This window comes from Gossypium hirsutum, chromosome D10 (genome assembly GCF_007990345.1).
Source record: "Gossypium hirsutum isolate 1008001.06 chromosome D10, Gossypium_hirsutum_v2.1, whole genome shotgun sequence".
In the NCBI taxonomy this organism is placed as follows: domain Eukaryota; kingdom Viridiplantae; phylum Streptophyta; class Magnoliopsida; order Malvales; family Malvaceae; genus Gossypium; species Gossypium hirsutum.
The window spans coordinates 53,904,615-53,926,156 of record NC_053446.1 but is presented as its reverse complement, the minus strand read 5'-3'; the positions used below and the strand labels follow the sequence as shown (position 1 = coordinate 53,926,156).

At 33.6% G+C, this 21,542-nt stretch overlaps 2 protein-coding genes and 1 non-coding gene across 4 annotated transcripts; 2 read left to right on the top strand and 1 right to left on the bottom strand.

The window, feature by feature from the left end:
• Positions 1–9,456: 9,456 nt before the first annotated feature.
• LOC107916247 (calmodulin-binding transcription activator 2) lies at positions 9,457–15,376 on the top strand. Of its 2 annotated transcripts, none has more exons than XM_016845405.2 (12): positions 9,457–9,878; positions 10,206–10,325; positions 10,522–10,637; positions 11,127–11,215; positions 11,442–11,487; positions 11,710–11,986; positions 12,136–12,428; positions 12,761–13,153; positions 13,241–13,899; positions 14,045–14,621; positions 14,794–15,102; positions 15,185–15,376. In XM_016845405.2, the coding sequence occupies exons 1-12, from the start codon at positions 9,839–9,841 to the stop codon at positions 15,194–15,196; spliced, it is 2,931 nt and encodes a 976-aa protein (XP_016700894.2). In that variant the 5' UTR covers positions 9,457–9,838; the 3' UTR covers positions 15,197–15,376. The 2 variants fall into 2 exon arrangements, with proteins under 2 accessions (XP_016700894.2, XP_016700895.2); XM_016845406.2 differs by lacking the exon at positions 9,457–9,878 and adding an exon at positions 9,990–10,022.
• Positions 15,377–15,834: 458 nt separating this feature from the next.
• TRNAG-UCC (transfer RNA glycine (anticodon UCC)) lies at positions 15,835–15,906 on the top strand. The gene has a single exon. It is a non-coding gene; the product is annotated as a tRNA-Gly (tRNA).
• Positions 15,907–15,918: 12 nt separating this feature from the next.
• On the bottom strand, positions 15,919–17,419 carry LOC107916248 (1-Cys peroxiredoxin). Its single transcript, XM_016845407.2, has 4 exons — positions 17,096–17,419; positions 16,854–17,002; positions 16,591–16,737; positions 15,919–16,283 (listed from the first exon to the last, which is right to left on the bottom strand). The coding sequence occupies exons 1-4, from the start codon at positions 17,211–17,213 to the stop codon at positions 16,038–16,040; spliced, it is 660 nt and encodes a 219-aa protein (XP_016700896.1). The 5' UTR covers positions 17,214–17,419; the 3' UTR covers positions 15,919–16,037.
• Positions 17,420–21,542: the final 4,123 nt, after the last annotated feature.

Genomic DNA, 21,542 nt, shown 5'->3' with positions numbered 1-21,542 from the left:
AAAAACTAAGCTAATATGACCTCATCTCTTCTCAGCCAATGTTGGCTGATTTAGCAACAAATTCTGACCCAATTTGTTGACCAGAATGCCCTTGAATGGCCTCTTCTAATTAGTGTTTTGGTTGGAAAAACATTACCTCTAGCGTCATTTGTTGTCCCTTCATGATAGTGATATCGCGATACCCAGGGTTGGTTATTACGGTGTCGTCGTCAGTCTTGAAATGGGGTGTTCATTTGTCACATAGATATTGCGATACCACTATAGGTTGCTTTAATCCCGAGGCCGATGGGGATATCGCATTTCCCATGCTTCGATGTCATGATACCTCTTCTTCTGGTGATATTTGTGCATGGTTTCGGGCCTCTATCAAGTACCTACAACACTCAATCGAATGCTAGGGTCCCCAATCGCACAATTGGCCAATTTGGGTTTAAAAAACAAGTATAATAAGGCATTACACTTATTCAATTGAAAACTTAAAAACTAATAAAAGCTACAAAAATATACGAAATTACCTGAAAACAAGCTCTTTAAGTATAACGAGGAAGCCTAATTTGACATATCAAATTACGATAGATAAAACTCATCTACACTTAACTCTTTGCTTGTCCTTAAGAAAACACATAAAATGTAACACCCCTAACCCGTAATTGTCGCCAAAATAGGGTTACGGGGCATTACCAGTTATAACAAAGTTCATACAGATTATCATTTCAAATCAGAACCAATGACGTGATATGTCTAAATTATTACTAAAACTTATTACAAGCCGAATATAAACCTTTATTTGAATCACTTATTAACTAATTGCATAACCAATACAACATGTTATAATATAATCATGAAATCAATTCAAATCATCTTAATTCATATGTACAAATACCAAATCAACTTATGATTATTACACATTGTAAAATCATATATATAACTAATCAATTAACAACCTATTAAAACATTATTGCCGAATCACAATCAAATTAACCCAACATTTATATTTACAATTTAAGCTATTACATGTCCGAAAATCACTATCATTATCATTACTAATACTCCATAATCAAATCATCTTCACAAATCATATATCCAATTTATCCAAGTGAACAAATCTTAAACTATACATATATATATTATCCAAGATTATTTTCACTTCCATCATCACTTAATCAATCACTTGACCAAAAATAAACCACATTAATTTGGTCATATACACACGGCATCACAAACCACATTTAAATTCTTCATATATTTATACCATTTCATCTTACAAATAACCAAAGAAACTTCATTAATAACAATTTATCTAATACACAATCAAACAAATTCTAATAATTCATTCAATTATTTTCAAGCCATTAAAACATTATAACCTTCTAATAAACCATGAAACATAATCCCAAAATTGAATCTAAGTATCATGCCGAATACACACCAAATTAAACAACATTTTTAAGTCATTCATAAAGCAAATTATATACACATATCACCTAAGATATATCTTAAAACTTACTTTCAAAATAAGCTAAATACTTGGCCTATTCACATCATAATTAATATCATCAACAAGCCATATTCGAATGGCTATATATACATATATATAAAATTTCAGAATTCAACCAAAATAAGTACTAGCCTATACATGCCATATGTTCAAAAATTTAACTTTTATAGATACCGATAATCGAACGATAGTGTGATTGATTTCGCTGATGATCCCCGAGCCTGTAATTAGCTTCCAAAATCTATAAAACCGAGGAAAACACATATACACAATAAGCTATGGCAGCTTAGTAAGTCATAAGCAATTAAACAATTTAATGACGTTAATAATTCAATAACAAAACCAAATAATGCAATCATATTCATATGTACATATTCGAGCTTGCAAAATTTAACTATCAATTATGTAACTATGAACCAATTTCAACTTAGCCGAATATACCTGTAAATAATAACATAGTTATTATTTTTCACTTTCAAATCATATACCCATTCTTTGCCGAATGTACTCATTGATATATAACTGCATATAAAACATAATTTTGACCTTTCATACACTTACCTTTTGGCCGAATATATATAGGCTTTTCACACACATAAATACTTTCATTTACATCATATACTTTTGTATCCCAATTGACATAATCACTAACTTTGATAGCATATATTAATTAAATATTACATACTTACCAACATATACATATATGTCACATTTATCATTCATCGGATCAGTATAATTTGCACTAAATAATTTATCGAAGCATTAATAAAATTGCACCATTGGTGCTCTTCTCTCACTTAACTAAATTGATCTCGGTTTCGCACACTTAGTGCTAATCAGATAGACGTAGCTACTTCATACTCGCACACTCAGTGCTAAATATCAACAAATCACATTCACATTTATCTCTGCTTCTCAAACATATACACATTTGGCTATCACATATATTTATATATATTTTTTGCATATTTCATTTCAGCATATATAATTAATATTTATTTAAAATTTACAACGTCTATTTGCTTATAAACTTACCTCGGACAACGATAGTCGAAATGGAACGATTAATCAGCGACTTTAGTCTTCCCTCAATCCAAGTCCGATTTCTTTAATTCTTGATCTAAACACATTCAAATTGAACTCATTCAAACATAATTTCATTCAATTTTGTCCAACAACAAATAAAAGGGAAATTTACCATTTTGCTCCTAATATTTAACATTTTTACAATTTAGTCCAAATTGTACAAAACAAAAATATTCCAAATTAACCACACTATAGTTTGGCCGAATATTCCCAAGACTCACATGGATCCTTGCATGTCATTTATTTCACCTTTTGATCCCTCAATTTAATATTTCCTTACAAATTAACCCAAAATAATCAAATTCATCAAAAATTCAAAAACAAACATTATAATCTATCACATATCTTTCATATTTCATCTTCAACTATTATTAAGCTCAAGTATTCATCAATGGCATATCTCAAAATCACCATCAAATTCTAAAATTAAAGCATGGGCTAGATAGAACACGAAGCAACGATCACAAAAATGTAAAAATCATCAAAAACCGAAACCAAAACATACCTTAACCAAGCTAAAAAAGTGCCGAAACTTAAGAAGCCATGGATGGTTCTTCTTTTTTCAATATTCGGCTAACAAAGATGAGCATATTCATCTTTTCATGACTTATTTTTATTATAATGTTAATATTTACCTTATTACTATTTTAACCTTTTAATAATAATTATGTATAACATATATATATAGGTTAATCTTGTCAAATGCCACCCACTATCTAACTTTTGGTCTTATTGCATCATAAATCCTCCCAATTAAAATGACAACAACATTTAGGTGCTTTTAGATTTAACCCTTAAAATTTTTTTTATTTTACGCGTTTAAGCCCTTTTTTAAATCGGACACTTAAACGATGAAATTAAAACACGAAAATTTCACACAATCAAATTCACACATAATAAAACACAGAAAATAATATTAAAATATTTTTCAGACTTAGATTTGTGGTCCTGAAACCATTATGTCCGATTAGGGTCGAATTTGGGCTGTTACATAAAAGCTTCTTCAACTGTTTTTGCAGCTCTTTTAATTGTGGTAGAGAAATTCATTATGAGAACTTAGTTGACTTCTCAGTATTGGGATCAAATCGATCTTGTGATCCACCTCCCTATTTGGTGGTAACTTCTTGGGCAATTCGAATGGCATCATATCCCGAAAAGACTGTAACATCTATACCTCTTCCTTCAAAATCTTATTAATGGGTTCAATAAATTTGTCGACTTTCAAGGTTTCTAAGTAAGAAGCATCATTTTGATGTACTGGCCGCACTCTAACACGCGTTCACTGGCACTATGAATCAACACAATTAACTCTAAATATCTAGCGGTATGTTGCAAGTGTGACAGGTCAAGTTGTAATATTTGTAGTGTTATAATGGAACACTTGAGTATTCCAAGGATCAAACCCAAGAGAATTCAGGGGCAAAGTGATCAATATGCAATAAGCATGCAAATAGGAAGTTTAGCTAACTACTTGCAAAGTACTATATTACGACAATTCATAATCAAGGGTAATTACACTAAATTAACTAATTAACATTGAGAATTAGCAAATATTAAAACATTCAAAATTATGTGATTAACAATTCAAGACACACAAATGGTTGGTTGACTTCCATGTTATTGATTAGTCTTTGGAATAGGGATCTAAAAAGGCTTAAACTTCTAATTGTCTCAATTTTACCTCTTGGACACCATTTTACCAAATTAGACGGTTTTGTCTGGTTTATCTCTCGACCTCACCAAACTAACTCAAGGAAACCAAATTGGTGCAAAATAGGATCTCCTCTCGGTCTCACATATCTAAATATTTACCCAAAAATGTCAACTCTAAGTTTTGAAGTCTATTCGATTTAGTCTAGTTTTTACAATTTAGTCCATGTACCAAAAATTAACCAAGCAACATTTCCATCAACCAACCCCCATAGGTTTAGTTACCTAACATCATTTTCATGCAAACAACAACCCAACACATACTTAAACCATACATTAAAATAGACACAAGAGTAGAGTTAAAGAAAGCTTAGAAATTTCTTGATGGTTGCTTGAAGAAGATGATGGCAATAGTAACGGAGGTGAAAATACCAGTAAAGATCATGTTTTTATACTTTGAAAAGAAAATAGAGCTGAAATGTATTAAAGGCTTTGGATGAAAATGAAAATACAAGGTAAGTTTGGAGTACCAAAATGCAATTAGTACAAAAGCTATAGTAGAAACAAACTAAACTACCAACTAAACCAACTAAAAACCACAAAAAGCTAAGAACTAAACCCTAAAAAGATGAATGATACTAACTACTTAGCTAAAAAGATTATAGATAGTAAAAAATAAAGTTAGCTCATTTGAGTGTTTAGCCAAAATTTATTTTTAACAGCTGAATACAATTCCAAATTTTGGACAAAAATGCCCCTAGATGCTGCGTTTTGATTAGAGATGGTGTTGGACAAAAGACTACCTTTGCAGAAATTTTGTCCCCATCAAGCAATGGTGGCGCAACATCCAGGCTTCGGTGTTGCGACATCTTAGATAGTAGTGAACTCGTGGTTGTGGGGGGTCTCAGTATCACGACATCCCCTGGTCGGTGTTGCGACATCACTAGTGATGACTCCAATTTCTTCACTTCAACACTTTCAAGGCTATCACGACCTTGAGAGCCCGGTTTCATGATTTTAGCTCGGTGTCACGACTCTCTCGACAATAGGCTTCAAGTTGATTTTGTGTTGAAATTTTTGCATCCTTAAGGTGAAAGGATTCGGTGTCGCGACTTCCATAGCATCAATGTCTCGACACCCATTCGGAATGATGTTTTCCTCGAGGTTGGGACATCGTCGTCTTCCTACACCAACTCGTTAGGTTCCCCTATGGCACCGTTTTTCCAATTTGGGTCACAAAATAGACAAAACTTAGCTAAAATTGTTTATTAATGGTAAAAGTTAAAATTAAACAAAATCATAGAAAATACATTTAATTTGCTTGAGAATAAGCTCCTCAAGTGTATTAAAGAGTCTAATTTGACGTATCAAATTATGAAAAATCATGTACCCCTTTAACAAACTAGATTGTCGCCAATACCTTGGCTTCTACACCCCATCCCGTTTAATTAGCACCATACATAAATGGTACAAATCCAACATGCATATACAATTAGCAAAAGGAACAAGAAGTGCATTAATCCAGTCAATGAATTTTAATTCAACCACAAAGTTATAATCATCAAGTGATATTACCTTGATATTTCCCTTGTCGGTGGACCTGCCAAGTTGAAGTTCAAATCCTTTTGCAAAACCCACTGTTGGAACCTTTTTGGAATTCACTGTCTTGATCCACCCCAGTTCTTTCTCAACCTTGAAACCAAGATTCTGAGTAGTCTCTTCAGATATGAACAAATCTGAAGTGCCCATGTCAACAAGGGCATTCAATCCTCTATCTGCCATAGTGATGTCTGCAAAAGTTAACCCCTTTTGCTTACGAACCTTCTTGACTTTGATACAACTCAAGATTGAACCAAGCTTCATTAGTGCTTTTTCTAGCTCATCATCCCCTTTGATGGCATAAAATACAGATCATTTTAGACAGTCCTTTACCATATGTAGACCATCGCAAAGGAAGCATTTCATTAGCCCATTCTTTTTCTCCTATGGTTTTTCGGGCTTAGCTTTCTGAGCAACTTGGGTCTTACCATCACCATTCTTTGTTAACTTGTTTTTATCTCCCCCACCATTTCCTTTTAGCTTGAATTTGGGCTTGGAAGACTCATATTTTTTGACTTTTTAGCAATTAGCTCAAGAAGCGACTCTGCAACGATCATGGCTTAAGTAAGTTCTTCGACCCCACGGTCTTCCAATTCTTACTTAACCCACGACTTCAACCTATCCATAAAGAAGAAGAATGCTTCTTTTCGCTTGATAAGTGATTTGGAGCATCAATTTACTGAACTCTTTCACATACTCCCTAATTGTGCCTTATTGTGAGAACCGATGTAACTTAGCCCGAGTCTCATTCTCGACATATTGGGGGTAAAATTGCTCGTTGAACTCTTTTTGGAACTCTTCCCAAGTTCCAATTCCGATCCCATCTCACTTTTCATCTGTGGACCTACGACGCCACCATAAAAAAACGACATCAGTAAAATAAATAGAAGTAGTATTTACCTTAGCATCATCATTCTTGATGCCTACGATACAGAAGCATTACTCTATTTCCCACAAGAAGTTGTCCACATCCCTTGTGGACTTTTCCCCTTAAAATTTTTTGGTTTGGCGACATCAATCTTACGGATTAGTGTTGCACCCAACATCTATTTACCCACAAATAATGAGCTCTGCCTTGAGCTCCTCAATTTTTGTGTTCAAAGTCATCATTGTAGCTTTGTTTTCTTCCTTCATAGCTATCATCTCAGCTTTGAGAGCCTCATTCTTTTTTGTCAGCTTACCCACAACGACATTGATGAGCACTTGTAACGCATTCATATTGGAACTAAGGGCCTCTGCCGCATATTCCTTAAGCTGCTTTTTCATCAGGTCCAGCTCATCAGTATGTCCCTCAACTATTTCGAGTATTTCCATCACTTTGCCCATAGATTCCTTGATATTGACTACTCGACTTTCTAAAGCCGATAGCATAACCCTCGATTGCTATTTTTTTTTCTGAACCTCCCACAGGTCTCCATCGAAACATTCTACTGGTCTACTCTTTTCGTTATCTCAACTGACACCTTCGAAGCTTAGCTTGAATTCCAACTGTCACGGGGCTAGAGCTTAAGTCTCACAAACCGCTTAAGTCTCGCAAACCGCCGGTCTTGGACGATTTCTTTGTTTCAAATCTGCCAAAGTCAGGCTTACTCTTGAAAATAAGAATTCACAATAATTACATCAAATCAAATTACATCAATAGCTGAGGTTAATGCCTATTTACAAGATGAGAATCCTAAGGAATTTAAACCCTATACATTCTTATCCTTTAGGACTTACAATAATTATCCTGATAATAATACAAGTTATAGAAGTGTTTACAAATTAACCAGGATCCATGTAGATAGACCTTAAGTCTCTTCCAAGCAATAGGCCGATCTTGTCAGGCCAAATAATCCCCAATAAGCAAGATGAATTATCAAGATGTGCCTTGATCGCAGACTCTTTTACACAACCTATTATAAGTTTAAGTAGTATCAAGCACCAATGAACATTATTCCTTGACACTTCTTGTAAATTCCCTTAACAGAATTTATTTCTTTGAGTACCATGTAAATTAACTCTTAGTTGTTAACAACTATTATATACATTATTCTTTTATTCTTTTTGGATTTGTATCCACGTCTTTTGGCATAGATCTAGTACTAGTTTCAAAATTTCATACTCATTTGCTACTCTCTCTTTTTTTTTTTCTCAATATTGAATACATTTTCGTCCCTATCCCCTACAACCTCCCGTGTGAACTCAAGCCAGAACTCATTTGACTACTTTATTTTATTGGGTGTTTTAAAAAGGAAACAAATTTAAACGATTAGTTAGGTGGGGTTATTTATATTCATTAAAAGTTAAAGTTGGATTCAATGATTAAATTATATAATTTGTTTTTATTCATAAAATTATTCATCAACACAAACCAATAAAAGTTGGGGAAATCTTTTTCTCTCTTCTTTTTCAATTAATTATTTATTATACATTAAAATATGTGTTTAATCATTCTTTTTCTAAGCAATAAATAAAAATTAAATAATGTAAATAAATAAAATTATATTAAAATATATTAAATTGTTAATTATAAAATATCTTAAATTGAGTTCTAATTAATTTCTTAAATAATCCAGATTGAATCATTATTTTCAAACTAATCTCATTTCATTAAATTTTAAAGTAAATTTGATAAAGTATTTGGTGTGAGAAAATATACTTGCGTTGATTTAAGTAAATTAACCCTTAATCTTCAATTTAAATCTATTGTTATATTAAACCTTTAATTAAATTAATGTCATGAGTTAATCCAACTTTAATTCGGTGGGAATATTATTAAAATGCTATTATTATGAAAGCATTTAATCTTTTTACATTTTATATAAAATAAATAAAAACTCAACCATAAAAAGAGTTGAACCATGACACAATAAATTTCGAATCATTTAACTTTATTATTTCAACCAAAATTTTATTTGATTTTATTACATATTTTTTTCACCCACAACCTCTTTTTATTTGAGACCCTTTGCTATTTGATAGATTTATTGAGCCCCAACTAAATTTAAATTTGAAGTTGAGTTAAATCGAATTCCTAAACGAGGACCCTTTAAACACTATCTTTTTTATATATATATATATATATATAACTCTTACTAAACTCAACACCTCACTTAAAAATGGATTAGAGTACTTAGGAGATATCTGTACTAAAGAGACTGGATCAAATTAGTCTCTATATTATTAAATGAATCAATTTAGTCCATATATTATTAAAAATAATTAAATAAGTTCAAATAATATTGAAATTAATATTTTCTATACAAAAATGTCTTGAGAAATAAATTTTTTAATTGCAGTTTAATTCTAAATAAAATTTTCATTTATAAAACTATTTAATATCTTTTAAGATAACAAATATTAGCTTTATTTTAATTCAAATTATTTATCGCTCACCGATTAGTGACCTTAACCTAAAATAATCATTTTCTAAAGGCTTAATTTAGAAACGTTTTTGAAAAATATTTTTTTCAGCTTCTGAAAAAAGTAATTTTCTACCAATTTTTATTCCAAAAAGTAATTTATTTAGAAATAATTTTATTTTAAAAATATTTTTATCCCAAAAACAGTTTTATGAAACATTCTAAATTGGGCCTAATTCATGATAGTATATCAGTATTGTTGTATATTCGTTAGGAATAATTTACTGATTTAAATGATTATTTGTTAACAAATATAATGGAACATGTTGACTGACAATCCTCTTTTACGCTTTTTGTCAACTGTGGAATTCACGCGCTGCTCCTCCGCTTCCTCTTGTTATTTTGATTCTTCCTTTCCCGTGTTTCCATTTCTGCCATCTTCATTGAACACAAGGCATCTCTATTTGTCGATTTATTGTTGAAATTTATGTCGTTTCTTTGTTAATAAAACTATCCCCTTTCGGCTTTGGGTTGTTGTTGAAATCTCTTGAAGAATCCCTCTTTTCCTTTGCTTTCTTGGTTCTTTGGCAATGGTATACCTGAGGAGAGGTTGGGCGATGAAATCTGGTTTTATTTGGAGACTTTTGTTCGCTGATCAATAATGGCTCAAGGCAGAAGATATCTCCCCAATCAGCAATTAGGTCTCTCTTTTTCATTTTCCCGGTTTCTCTATCAAAATATGTGTCTTACAATGCCATCTTAATCATTCAAGTTCCTTCTTTTTCCCCTAAAGAAAGCTTCTTTTGACTGAAACAAAACCAACTTGCCTGACTTTATGGAATTTGGTTTGTAAGGCTGAACGAATCATCATAATCTATGTTATTTGTGCTTTACATGCTTCTTTTTTAACTTCTCAGCTAATTCTTTATTTCCTTCAATTGGTTGTCTTTAGTTTCTACTAATTCATTCATTCCGATTTATGTGACTGTTTTGCATGTTTTAAATACTTAATAATTTGTTTGTGGCAGACCTTCAACAGATATTGCAGGAAGCACAACATCGTTGGCTTCGTCCTGTTGAAGTTTGTGAAATACTTGGCAACTACACCAAGTTTCGTTTATCAGACAAGCCACCTTCTAGGCCTTCAGGTAAGGTCTTCACTAGCTTTGTTTAACCCCACATGCAAGTAATGTTCTGCTACATTTGTTTCTGTGCTTTGTGTAATTTTAGTTTAGTCTTTTCATCAACTTGCAAAGTTATGTCTTGTTAAAGTACTGCCATTTTTTCATGAACTTTGTGATGCCACATGCAAGTAGTGACCAAAAAGTGAAAACTCATTTTCAGCTGGATCTTTGTACCTGTTTGACCGGAAAACAATTCGGTACTTTCGTAAAGACGGTCATGATTGGAGGAAAAAGAAGGATGGAAAAACTGTCAGAGAAGCTCATGAAAAGTTGAAGGTAACTTTTTTTTCTTTTCCATGATTGGTCCTAAGCGGTGCAACTAGAATGTGAAAGGCTATGTGGTTCACTTTTGCTGGACCATCTAAGATGTTACCCTTTGGTTGCATGCGCTATGACAGAAACTAAATGAATGTGAAGAACAGAAAGAAAAAATTGGATATTCTAATTCCTATCCATAACTCTAACCTTTTAACTTATGAATAAAAATTCCCCTGAAGTCACCTTTGTTAAGTGTTTGCTGTTGATAATTAGATGATCTTTTACAAGCTCCAACTCTTTAACCTTATATTATGGTATTAAGAGGTAAGCAGTTTCTATGAAAAACCTAATTCCTTAAAAGTTTATCAAATCGAGCCTTCACATCCCTGAGCCTATATACATTAATTTCTAAGGGCATCTATTATATCAAACTTGATTTCCGTATATTTCCATAAAACTTGTTCGTGTAACTTTTTAAGTGACTTGCTTTCTAATGGACTTTTGTAGATTGGAAGTGTGGATGTTCTTCACTGTTACTATGCACATGGTCAGTTTAATGAGAATTTTCAGCGACGTTGCTACTGGATGCTTGATGGGTAACCAGTTTTCTGACTATATACACCAAAATAGTTTTTCTGGAATTATTATTGGATTCTCTTGTTATGTTCCATTCATGTTCTCTTTTTTTGTAGCTCTTGTAGAGGGTAGCATTATTTCGATTTATTCCTTTAGAATATATATTTCAGTAACCCTTCTTTTGCAGTAATTACTTCCTCTGGTATTCAATGTTTTAAATATTCATTGTTATCATTCTCTTTTCAGGCAGTTTGAGCATATTGTTTTTGTTCATTACAGAGAAGTAAAAGAGGTATCCACATACTGTCTCTCTGTCTTCTTAGGAATTAAGTTAAGATAAAGACTTTGCAAAGAATTTTTGTCCTTGTCCATGAGAAATGCTCTTTAGGTTGCAAATATCTCGGAGTGTCTGTGTTTTACCTCGTGAATTTGAACTGTTATTGGTTTGATTCTTTTTTTTTTTTTGCACGTGACAATTTATTATTATATAATATGATGGATTCCTTCTCTGCAGGGGTACAGGTCTGGAATCTCCTGTTTACTAGCGGATCCAGGATCACTGAGTGAAAGCCTGCAAACTGGTTCAACTCCTTCCCCAGCACATGAAAATTCACCTGCTGCTACTATTCAGGTATCTCCCGCATCAACCAGCAAAATTGGTTGGAACAGGAAAACATTATCTTCCGAATTTGAGGATGTTGACTCTGGGAATGATCCAAGTGCCGATGCTCCTGACCAACCCATATATGGTTCCAAGTCTTGTACTGCTTCAGTGGAGCCTGAAGTTGCTGGTAAGGTCAATTCCACATTGAAACCCATGATATGTCGTTATCAACTTTAAAATAATAATCAAGCACCCTAAAACACGGGTCTTTAGTACTTTATTTTAGCAATCTTTAAAATCATGTAAAATCTTTGCTGATCACCCACCATTTTTCAGGTTTTCCAGAATCAGGGAGGAATCCTCCTGGTTCATGGCTTGGAGAATCTAATTTTAATCACAACACTGTGTATGGGTCATCTTTCTGGCCTGGCAGCCATCACTTGGCCACCAATAACATTAGTATGCTAGATCATAAGCTCTATGTTGAACAGCCTACGACATCTGACTTTATAATTAAGGAAGCACAGGTGAGACTGCATGATGTCTCAGATGCTGTAACATGTGGAGATAAGTTAATCAATGATGGAGATGTCCAAGCAGTTGGAGAATATCCGGAGAAACTAATCCAGGTCTGTTATGCTTAGTATATAGGACATCTGCATTATAGCATTGGGTCTTAGAACTTAGACCTATGTATGACAAATGCTTTACAGAAGTATGCAATTTGTGCTTGGAGTTGTATAGCATGTAAATGCAAATCATGCCTTTTGTAACTTTTTGTAGCTTCAGTTTTGAAGTAAACACAAATGACTAGTATAATACTGTTCTTCTGTGTCTATTAACATAAGCCATCATCTTATCAGCTATGATATTGAGATGATGTCTAGAATCAATCCAATTTCCATTGTATGTTTTTCCAGGTATGTTGAAAATTTATCAATTGATAGTTGACCTCCTGCAGGAGCTACAGGGGCATGATTTCAATTTCATAGGTTTGCAGTCTCAGAATTATTCTGGTCCTCAAAAGGTAGTCTCCACTTCCATGCAAAACGAGAAGGAACCCAAAGGCATTGATAAAAATAATGATGAACCAGGAGAGCTGAAGAAACTTGATAGCTTTGGAAGATGGATGGATAAAGAAATTGGTGCAGATTGTGATGATTCCTTGATGGCTTCTGACTCTGCCAATTATTGGAGTACACTTAACACTGAGACTGATGACAAGGAAGTATCCAGTTTATCACGCCATATGCAGTTGGATATTGATTCCTTGGGTCCTTCTCTTTCTCAGGAACAGTTATTTAGCATTGTTGACTTCTCACCTGACTGGGCATATTCAGGTGTTGGAACAAAGGTACAGAAATATGATATGCATGTTTTGTGAAAGCATCATTTGTTTTCAGGAAATCATATTTATCCGTGAATGCTTCTTATGTTTTAGGTTTTACTTGTCGGGAATTTCTTGAAAAACAAGGAGCTTCCTAGTGCTGCCAAATGGGGCTGTATGTTTGGTGAAATTGAAGTTTCTGCTGAGGTTTTGACTAAAAATGTTATCCGTTGTCAAGTTCCTTCTCATGTGCCTGGACGTGTTCCATTTTATATCACCTGCAGCAACAGATTGGCGTGCAGTGAGGTAAGAGAGTTTGAATATCGTGAAAAGCCACCTGGATTTTCATTTTTTACAGCTGTTAAATGTACAGCACAAGAGGAAATGCACTTGCAAGTTTGTTTGGAAAAATTGTTACATACTGGCCCAGGGAGAAAGTGGTTGGATTGTTCTGTTGAGGAGTGTGATAAATGTAAGCTGAAAAGTAGCATATGTTCGATGGGAGAAGCAAGTGCAAATGATTGTATACAATCTAAAGAGGGTTTGATTCTGAATTTGCTAAAACAAAAACTTTCTCAGTGGCTGATAGAGAAAGTCCATGAAGATGGCAAAGGTCCACTTATTCTGGATGACAAAGGTCATGGAGTTATACATTTGGCTGCTTCTCTTGGTTATGAGTGGGCAATGAACCCTATAGTTGCTGCAGGCATAAGTCCTAATTTTAGAGATGCAAAAGGTAGAACGGCGCTTCACTGGGCATCATATTTTGGAAGGTCAAGACTTGTGCAATATCTTTCATATATCTAATTCATGTTATATGTCCCTGTATATTCAATTACATATATAATCAGGATAAAGCAAATAATGGTTTTGGTGGCTTCGTATTGATTGTCAATTTTTTTAAAACCCTTTCTCCAGAGAAGAGACTGTCATTGCACTTATTAAGCTAGGTGCTTCTCCTGGTGCTGTTGATGATCCTACACCAAATTTCCCTGGTGGAAGAACGGCTGCTGACTTAGCATCAAGTAGAGGGCACAAAGGAATAGCAGGATACCTGGCTGAAGCTAATTTGACCACCCATCTTTCTTCATTGACCGTTAACCAAAATGTGGTAGGCAATGATGCTGCAACTAAACCAGCACAAGAGGCCATTGAGACTCCTTCTGAAGTTGCTCCGTCTAATAGGACATTAGATGACAATTGCTCATTGAAAGGGTCCCTTGCTGCTGTTAGAAAATCAGCTCATGCAGCTGCTCTGATCCAAGCTGCTTTTCGCGCTCGCTCAGCCCATTTCAGACAATTAACTAAAGGCAATGATGATATGTCCGAAATATCACTTGAATTAGGTATTCTTGGGTCTTTGAACAGGCTTCAGAAGACAAGTCATTTTGGAGACTATTTGCACACTGCAGCTTCAAAGATCCAACAGAAGTATCGTGGCTGGAAAGGAAGGAAGGAATTTTTGAAGATACGAAATCGGATTGTGAAAATCCAGGTACTTCACATCAACCTTTTCTTTTTCATATTAGGTAGGGTTACGGAAAGTTTCAAGAAATATTCTTTTACTCAGTGAGGTTGTTAATGATGTCTCTTGAATAAGTTTTCCAAGCTGCTTTTTGTGTTTTCCTTTCTTTTGGTAAGTTCATTCTGGTTATCCTTAATTTCAGGCCCATGTGAGGGGACATCAAGTTCGCAAACAATACACAAAGCTTGTTTGGTCTGTCGGTTTAGTTGAAAAGATAATCCTACGATGGAGGCGTAAAGGTGCTGGTCTACGAGGATTTCGGGTGCAAACTGCAACCAATAAGACAGTAGCAGGGATTGAGATAGATGACGAATACGAATTTTTACAAGTTGGTCAACAACAAAAAGTTGATGGGATTGAGAAAGCTCTAGCAAGAGTGAAGTCCATGGCTCGTGATCAAGAAGCGCGTGAGCAGTACATGAGGCTAACTACAAAATTTGGGGAATCAAAGGTAAATTTTCAGCTTTTGTTGTAACAAAATAAGGGTGGTTTGAAGTTTGACTGTATTTGTTGTAATGGTGAACACTGAACAGGATGGTGACTGAGGAAGCAGTGATAGCAGCAATGCGATTGTCAAGTCGAAGAGATAGCATAGAATTAGCATTAGCATAGCATAGCTACTCTTGGTCTTCATCTTATATAGATGGGAATTGTATCTTACTTTTAACTAAAGCAAAGTGTATCAGGATTTTTCTTTTATTAAAAAGAAATTATTTCTACTCGAATACCGGATTAGCAGATGTAAAGAATGTAGTGACATTTCTGTTGCAATGACTTAAGTTGGATATGAAAAATACAAGCAAGAAAAGGAGCAAGCACAATTAATGAACCGTTGTTCTATACTGTCAGCATTGTTCTATACGGCCACAAGTGGCTAAAAAAAAAAAGAACAGTCGAGCATTTTCTGGTATCGGGGGCGCCAAATGGGTAGTTCTATTTCAATGGATTAGTAAAAGAACTGAAAAATGCAGGGAGTAGTGCTACGAAGTGCAAAGATGAGGTGACGTTTTGGTGCAGGCTGCATATCTTATGTAAGCTATATATATGATAAGCCATGTTAAAAATTGGGGTGGGTTTGTGTTGAAGGATGATTCACTATTTTTAAAGCAGAGAGCTTGATTGTTATTGTTACATTTTCGCTTATTAATTCCATTATCAAATTAATCAATAATTTAATCAATAAGCGTTTGTAGTCCAACGGTTAGGATAATTGCCTTCCAAGCAATAGACCCGGGTTCGACTCCCGGCAAACGCAGTGAAAAATTGATTTTATCCAAGTACAACTTTTTTATTATTATTTAACCGAAATTGCAAGCGGTGCTTACATAGTAAAACTTGAAAGACAAGTGTTGCAGTACAAAAGTTCTTAGCCATCATATATGTAATTCAGACGTTAGTGAAGCGCAGGTAATCCTTCCCTGATGGGAGGTTTTTGGTCTCAAAACCTTGAGGGAACATTTTTTTGGCTTCCTCGTTGGGCACCGATGGCGAAATCACTACCGGCTCCCCTTGTTTCCAGTTCGCCGGTGTCGCCACTTTGTACTGCGATGTCTTCTGCAGTGAGTCCACTGCCCGCATCACTTCATCCATGTTTCGCCCTGTGGTTGCTGGATACAGAATGCTCAGCTTTATCTACATCAACACCACCATTATTTATTTGGTTAATTTCATTATAAGTCCTGAAACTATAATTAAAATTCTAATTTAGTCCTCAAATGAAGATGTATAATCCACATATTTTAAAAATATGTGGCACCAAATTTGTAACATTTAAAGTTTAAACTGACAGTTAATTGGACGAAACCCTTTGATTAATAAAATATTGATACTTTTAGAAAAATTAGACTGTTTTGAAACTAAGACCAATTCAAAATGAAAACCAGACCAAGTTTGGGACCTTCGATGTAATTGACCATATTTAGTTTGAAGATGACTTCACCTTGTTATCAGAGCCCACGATATGCAGAGCTCTAGATGGGAGCTCGTTCCCTGAAGAGTCTTTTTCATTTGGGTCCACCATGTTAAGTTGCTTAATGATCCCTCTCTTGGGATCTGCCACGATTGGGTATGCCACCTTGCACCCAGGCTGCCATGCCAGAAGCAAACAAACAAACAAACAGCTTCCATTTTTACAACCTTCTTACACTTCCTAACTTCAAATTTAAAATAAATAAATAAATAAATAAATAAACAAAAGGTTACCGTGTAGGCTTCAACATCTTTGATCCACTCCTTGTGTGACTGCACATCATCGCAAGAGAAACCTAGAAGCTTAACCCCTCGTTTTTCAAACTCCGGCAGGTAAGCCGCCATCTTCCCCAGTTCCGTCGTACACACAGGCGTGAAATCAGCTGCATGCAAAAAAAAAACCCATAAATTAATGAAATGAAATTTCAAGACAAATATAAAAATAAAAAAGAAGAAGCATATATAGGTGCAGTTACAAGGATGAGAGAAAATGATGGTCCACCCATTGTTGAAGTAGTCATGAAGCTTGAATGTCCCGTGGGTGGTTTCAACTTCAAGGTTGGGCACTGTGTCTCCAATGGTGAGGCCTGGCATTTTTCTTTTTTAGACAAAATGAAGAGTGCTGCAACTGTTGGTGTGGAAAATGGGAGGAGGAGAAATGAGTATTTATAGAAAGTCAAGGGCTGCTGCATGAAGATTACGTGGCGACAGTGTATACACCCTATTGAAATTCACTTCATTGTCCTTCTCCCACGTCTGCTTTTCTTTTTCTGTCTGTTAAAGTTTTTTGTTTTCATTATGATTTGTTGACATTATTTTATTTATATATATTTCTACAATTTCTCTTTGGGGTTAATCTAAATGTGGGTTTAGATGGGTGATTAGGTGCGGTGCGGTGCTTTTAATTTACTTTTTATCTCACGCTACAGTATCACTATAATATCTAATTTCACCGCTATCGTTGTTTTTACACTAACCATAAGTAAATGCACCTCCCATCTAAACTCACCCTAAATACAGATTTTATTATTTCACTTAATGGCTCCGTACATTCATCTTGCAAAATTTGTCCCACCAGAGACCATGACAAAGTTTGAAAGGAATCATGGACCCAATTTTCTTTTTTAAATTTTCTTGCTGTTAATTTAAATAAAATATATTTCATTGATTTAATGTAATTAATTTTATATTGATTTAAATCTTAAAATTATACATTAATTTTAATTTAACGTGTAATTATATACATAAAATTTAATTTGATACAATTATATACGTAAAAATCTAATCGTAGTTCAAATATATATATTTAAAACTTTAATATTGGTTTAATCATACACATTTAAAGAAATAAATACATCAATTTATTTTTATATTAAAATAAATATAATTACTTATGTACGCAATATATAAACATAAAATGATGTTATATCAATAATTATATTAATAATTTATATGAACTGGATCAAATAACAATTTTATATATAAAATTGTACATTAAACCATAGTTCATATATAATTTTAAGATTTATTCCTTTTATATTTGATTTTTATCAAATCAACCCTTTAATAAATCGAAATATTAATTTTTTTATACCAATTGAAAATTTGAATTTATATAGACCTAATTCTATCCAATTTTACATGTATCGCCTAAAAGATGCATTAATAAAGTTGAAAAGAAAAACTAGAAATAGTTTTGGGTCAGTCAATTTTTTTCACATTGGGATTTGAGGGTTTTTTTTAAGTTAAGTATTAAATTTGGTAATTATTCTCGTATTAGGATATAGGCTTGACAACTTTTTCTATATTGAGGCCTGAATTTTTTTGGTCAAAGTTAAGTTTTAAAATTGGTAATTATTTTCACATTTGGGTTTAAACTTAGTAATTGTTCCTACATTAAGACTTGAGCTTTAGGATTTTTAAAGACTAACTTAGATAATAATAAAAAAAGTTGAAGGCTCAACATGGGAACATTTGTCAATTTCAGGACTTAACTTGGATAAAAAAAAGTTTTAGATCTCAATGTGGGAACAATTGCCAAGTTTAAGACTTAACTTGGATAAAAAGAACTCAAGCCTCAATGTGAGAAAACTTGTTAAATTTAAGTCCCAAAATTGTGATTTAACCCTATATTATTGTCATTTAAACTTTAAAGATAAAAAAAGTAACACATAATAAAAAATATATATAATTGATGAGTATATTTTATATTTGTGAATAATGAAATTTTATTTATGAAATTGATTGATAAATATCTAAAATTTATTTAATTTCATTTATCATATAATTGTAAATATTTTATATATATTAAATATTTAAAAAAGTATCTTTAAATTTTAAACACTTTATCAAAACAAACCAATATTATTATGTTTTAGTTTTAGTAAAAAAAAAATACGTATCTTAGTATGCTATTGATTTCCTTAGTCTGGTTTCTTTCTTTTTTCTTTTTTCTACTATCTTAAAGTATAGATATACGGCTAAATTTGTCAAATATGCAGTTTTTCTTTTTCAAAATATGCCTCTTTTTTTTTTGAAAAATTAAGGAAATAGGTTGATTTTGGGTGAGTGTGCAAAAACGCGTCCAGCTAGACGCATTTTCCTCTCAGTTGGCAGGAAAGCACGCCCAACTGAGCACGTTTTCTTCTAACGATAAATTCTCAACTGTCAAATTTCAAATTCGGCCAACGGTAAAATTATAAATGGCTCAACAGTAACTTTTTTCCTATATAAACCCAAGCCATTTTCCATTATTTTCACTCAAATCCAATTCTCTCCATTCTTTCCGTTCTCTCAATTCTCTCATGATTAGTCCAAATTTTCTAATAAATTTCTATAAAAATATTCTAGTTTTACTTTATTGTTTCCTAAATGGTTCATTTTAATTAATTTCTCACGAATGACAAGTTCTCTTATTCGTTTTGACGACAAGTAAGGGTATTTAAACGATTAACCAAACCGATTTAGTATTAACCGAATTAACAGAACTTTTTAATCCTTTAACCATTAATCGAACCAAAATATTTCGGTTAATTCGGCCAGTTAATCGAAATTTTTATGTTTCTGGTTTTTTTAGTTGAAACAAGTATAAAACATATCAAAAAAATAAATTGATAATGTTCATTTGACTGAATTATCCGAATTAAAATTACATATAATTTGTATTATTAATTATTAAGTTCGGTTAATTCGATTAATTACCCGATTTCAAACTGAATTAACTGATAATTGAACTTCCAAAAAATCAATAACCGAACTCTGACCAAATTAGATCAGTGCGGTCAATTAATTTAGTTTAAACCGAAATTTGAACACCTTTAACGACAATCATATTTTCACCGCACAATTGGCAATGATAAGGAAAAATTTTTATTTTTATTAATTTTAATTAAGTTAATTTTAAAGTTTTTAAATTTTTTTTAATTTATAATTTATTTTTTATAGATATAAATAGGCTGATGATCGGGTTTTGGAGGGGTTCATACACAATCTATCAAAGAGCGCACCCAATGCAATTTGTTTTCATTTGCAACATGCGAGATTCTTATATGCATCTCATATGCTCGGGGGTTGTAAATTGGATTCCACACTTATCAGCGCATTGGTGAAAAGATGGAGACCCGAGACACACATATTCCATCTTCCATACGATGATTGTACGATCACACTAGAAGACATGACTTTACAACTGGGCTTATCGATGGATGGACGAGTCGTTATGGGGTGAGTTATCATTGTTGGTAAGGAAGACCTTTGCGAAACACTATTAGGGAAGGTGTTGAACAAGTTTCAAAGTGGCCGAATAGAGATCAAATGGTTGGAAGATAATTTCGGTGAACTTAATGAGTACACGATTGCCCTTGAAAAAGAATAATACGCCCAAGCATTCATCCTGAGGTTAATCGGAGGCCTTCTAATGCCTGATAAATCTCAAATTTTGGTACACATTATAAGGTGACTACTATATCTGGTCGACTTTAAAAATTGTGGTCAACTCAGTTGGGGATCAGTCGTGTTGGCCACATAGTACCGGGAGTTGTGCCAGGCGACAGAACTATATAAGATATCAATCGGTGGTTGCCTACTCCTGTTGCAGTCATTGGCATGGTGGCGGATACCATTTTTACATCCCTGGGTCAACGCGCCTTATACATTCACACTAGTGACAAGGTAAAATTCATTTGATAATAATATAGTTATCATAGTAAATGTTGTTTATTTTATTTTTATATGTTTGAATTAACATAATGTTTGAGTAGGTGGAACTTTAGGCCAAGTTATGTGGGATTACCAGAACAATTCAAAGATATCCGGCTACTATTAGATCAATGCTCGAAAGTCGAGGTTAGTTATTGAATTTTCCAAACATATAATAATTACGTAATGATTTGAAATTTAAAATTTTGTTGATAGCAAAATATATAATTGTGTACTACAATTTGAATGGATGTCATACGCCAATCTGACAATCGTAGAATGCATCCCGCCCGAAAATTTGGTTAATTGGAGTATGTAAGACGCAAAGATGTCATTGGTAGTTTACACGACGATAGAGATGCACGAATCTGATCGAGTGATGCAATAGTTTGGATGGAGGCAAAATATTTCGCCGCCACCGCAAGACATTGAAGCACTACACAAGCTTGATTTGTAGAGGAAAACTAACAAAGATTGGCGGAATTCCACAAGGAATATATCGACATTTGGGAGCGTAGGAATGATTTCATACCCATTACAAATATTTTTTCGCACCGAAAATGGAGACTTCTACAGAGTACATGCCATGGTTTAGACTTCACAAGAAGCCATATCTGCTGTCGGTGGAGGCGAGGAGTAGGAAAATTCATCCAAAGAGGTCACGATGACCGCCATAGAATCCTAGGTTCAGACCACGTGGCGTGACAGGTTCATTATCGGCTTCAA

Excerpts from the sequence above, each read along its gene's own strand:
- LOC107916247 (XM_016845405.2), top strand. The coding sequence starts at position 9,839 with ATGGCTCAAGGCAGAAGATATCTCCCCAATCAGCAATTAG. Across the intron at positions 9,879-10,205 it reads TCTCCCCAATCAGCAATTAG|ACCTTCAACAGATATTGCAG; the intron begins GTCTCTCTTTTT and ends TGTTTGTGGCAG. Across the intron at positions 11,488-11,709 it reads ATTACAGAGAAGTAAAAGAG|GGGTACAGGTCTGGAATCTC; the intron begins GTATCCACATAC and ends CCTTCTCTGCAG.
- LOC107916248 (XM_016845407.2), bottom strand. The coding sequence starts at position 17,213 with ATGCCAGGCCTCACCATTGGAGACACAGTGCCCAACCTTGAAGTTGAA. Across the intron at positions 17,003-17,095 it reads CATCATTTTCTCTCATCCTT|CTGATTTCACGCCTGTGTGT; the intron begins GTAACTGCACCT and ends TTTTGCATGCAG. Across the intron at positions 16,738-16,853 it reads AAGATGTTGAAGCCTACACG|CCTGGGTGCAAGGTGGCATA; the intron begins GTAACCTTTTGT and ends CTGGCATGGCAG.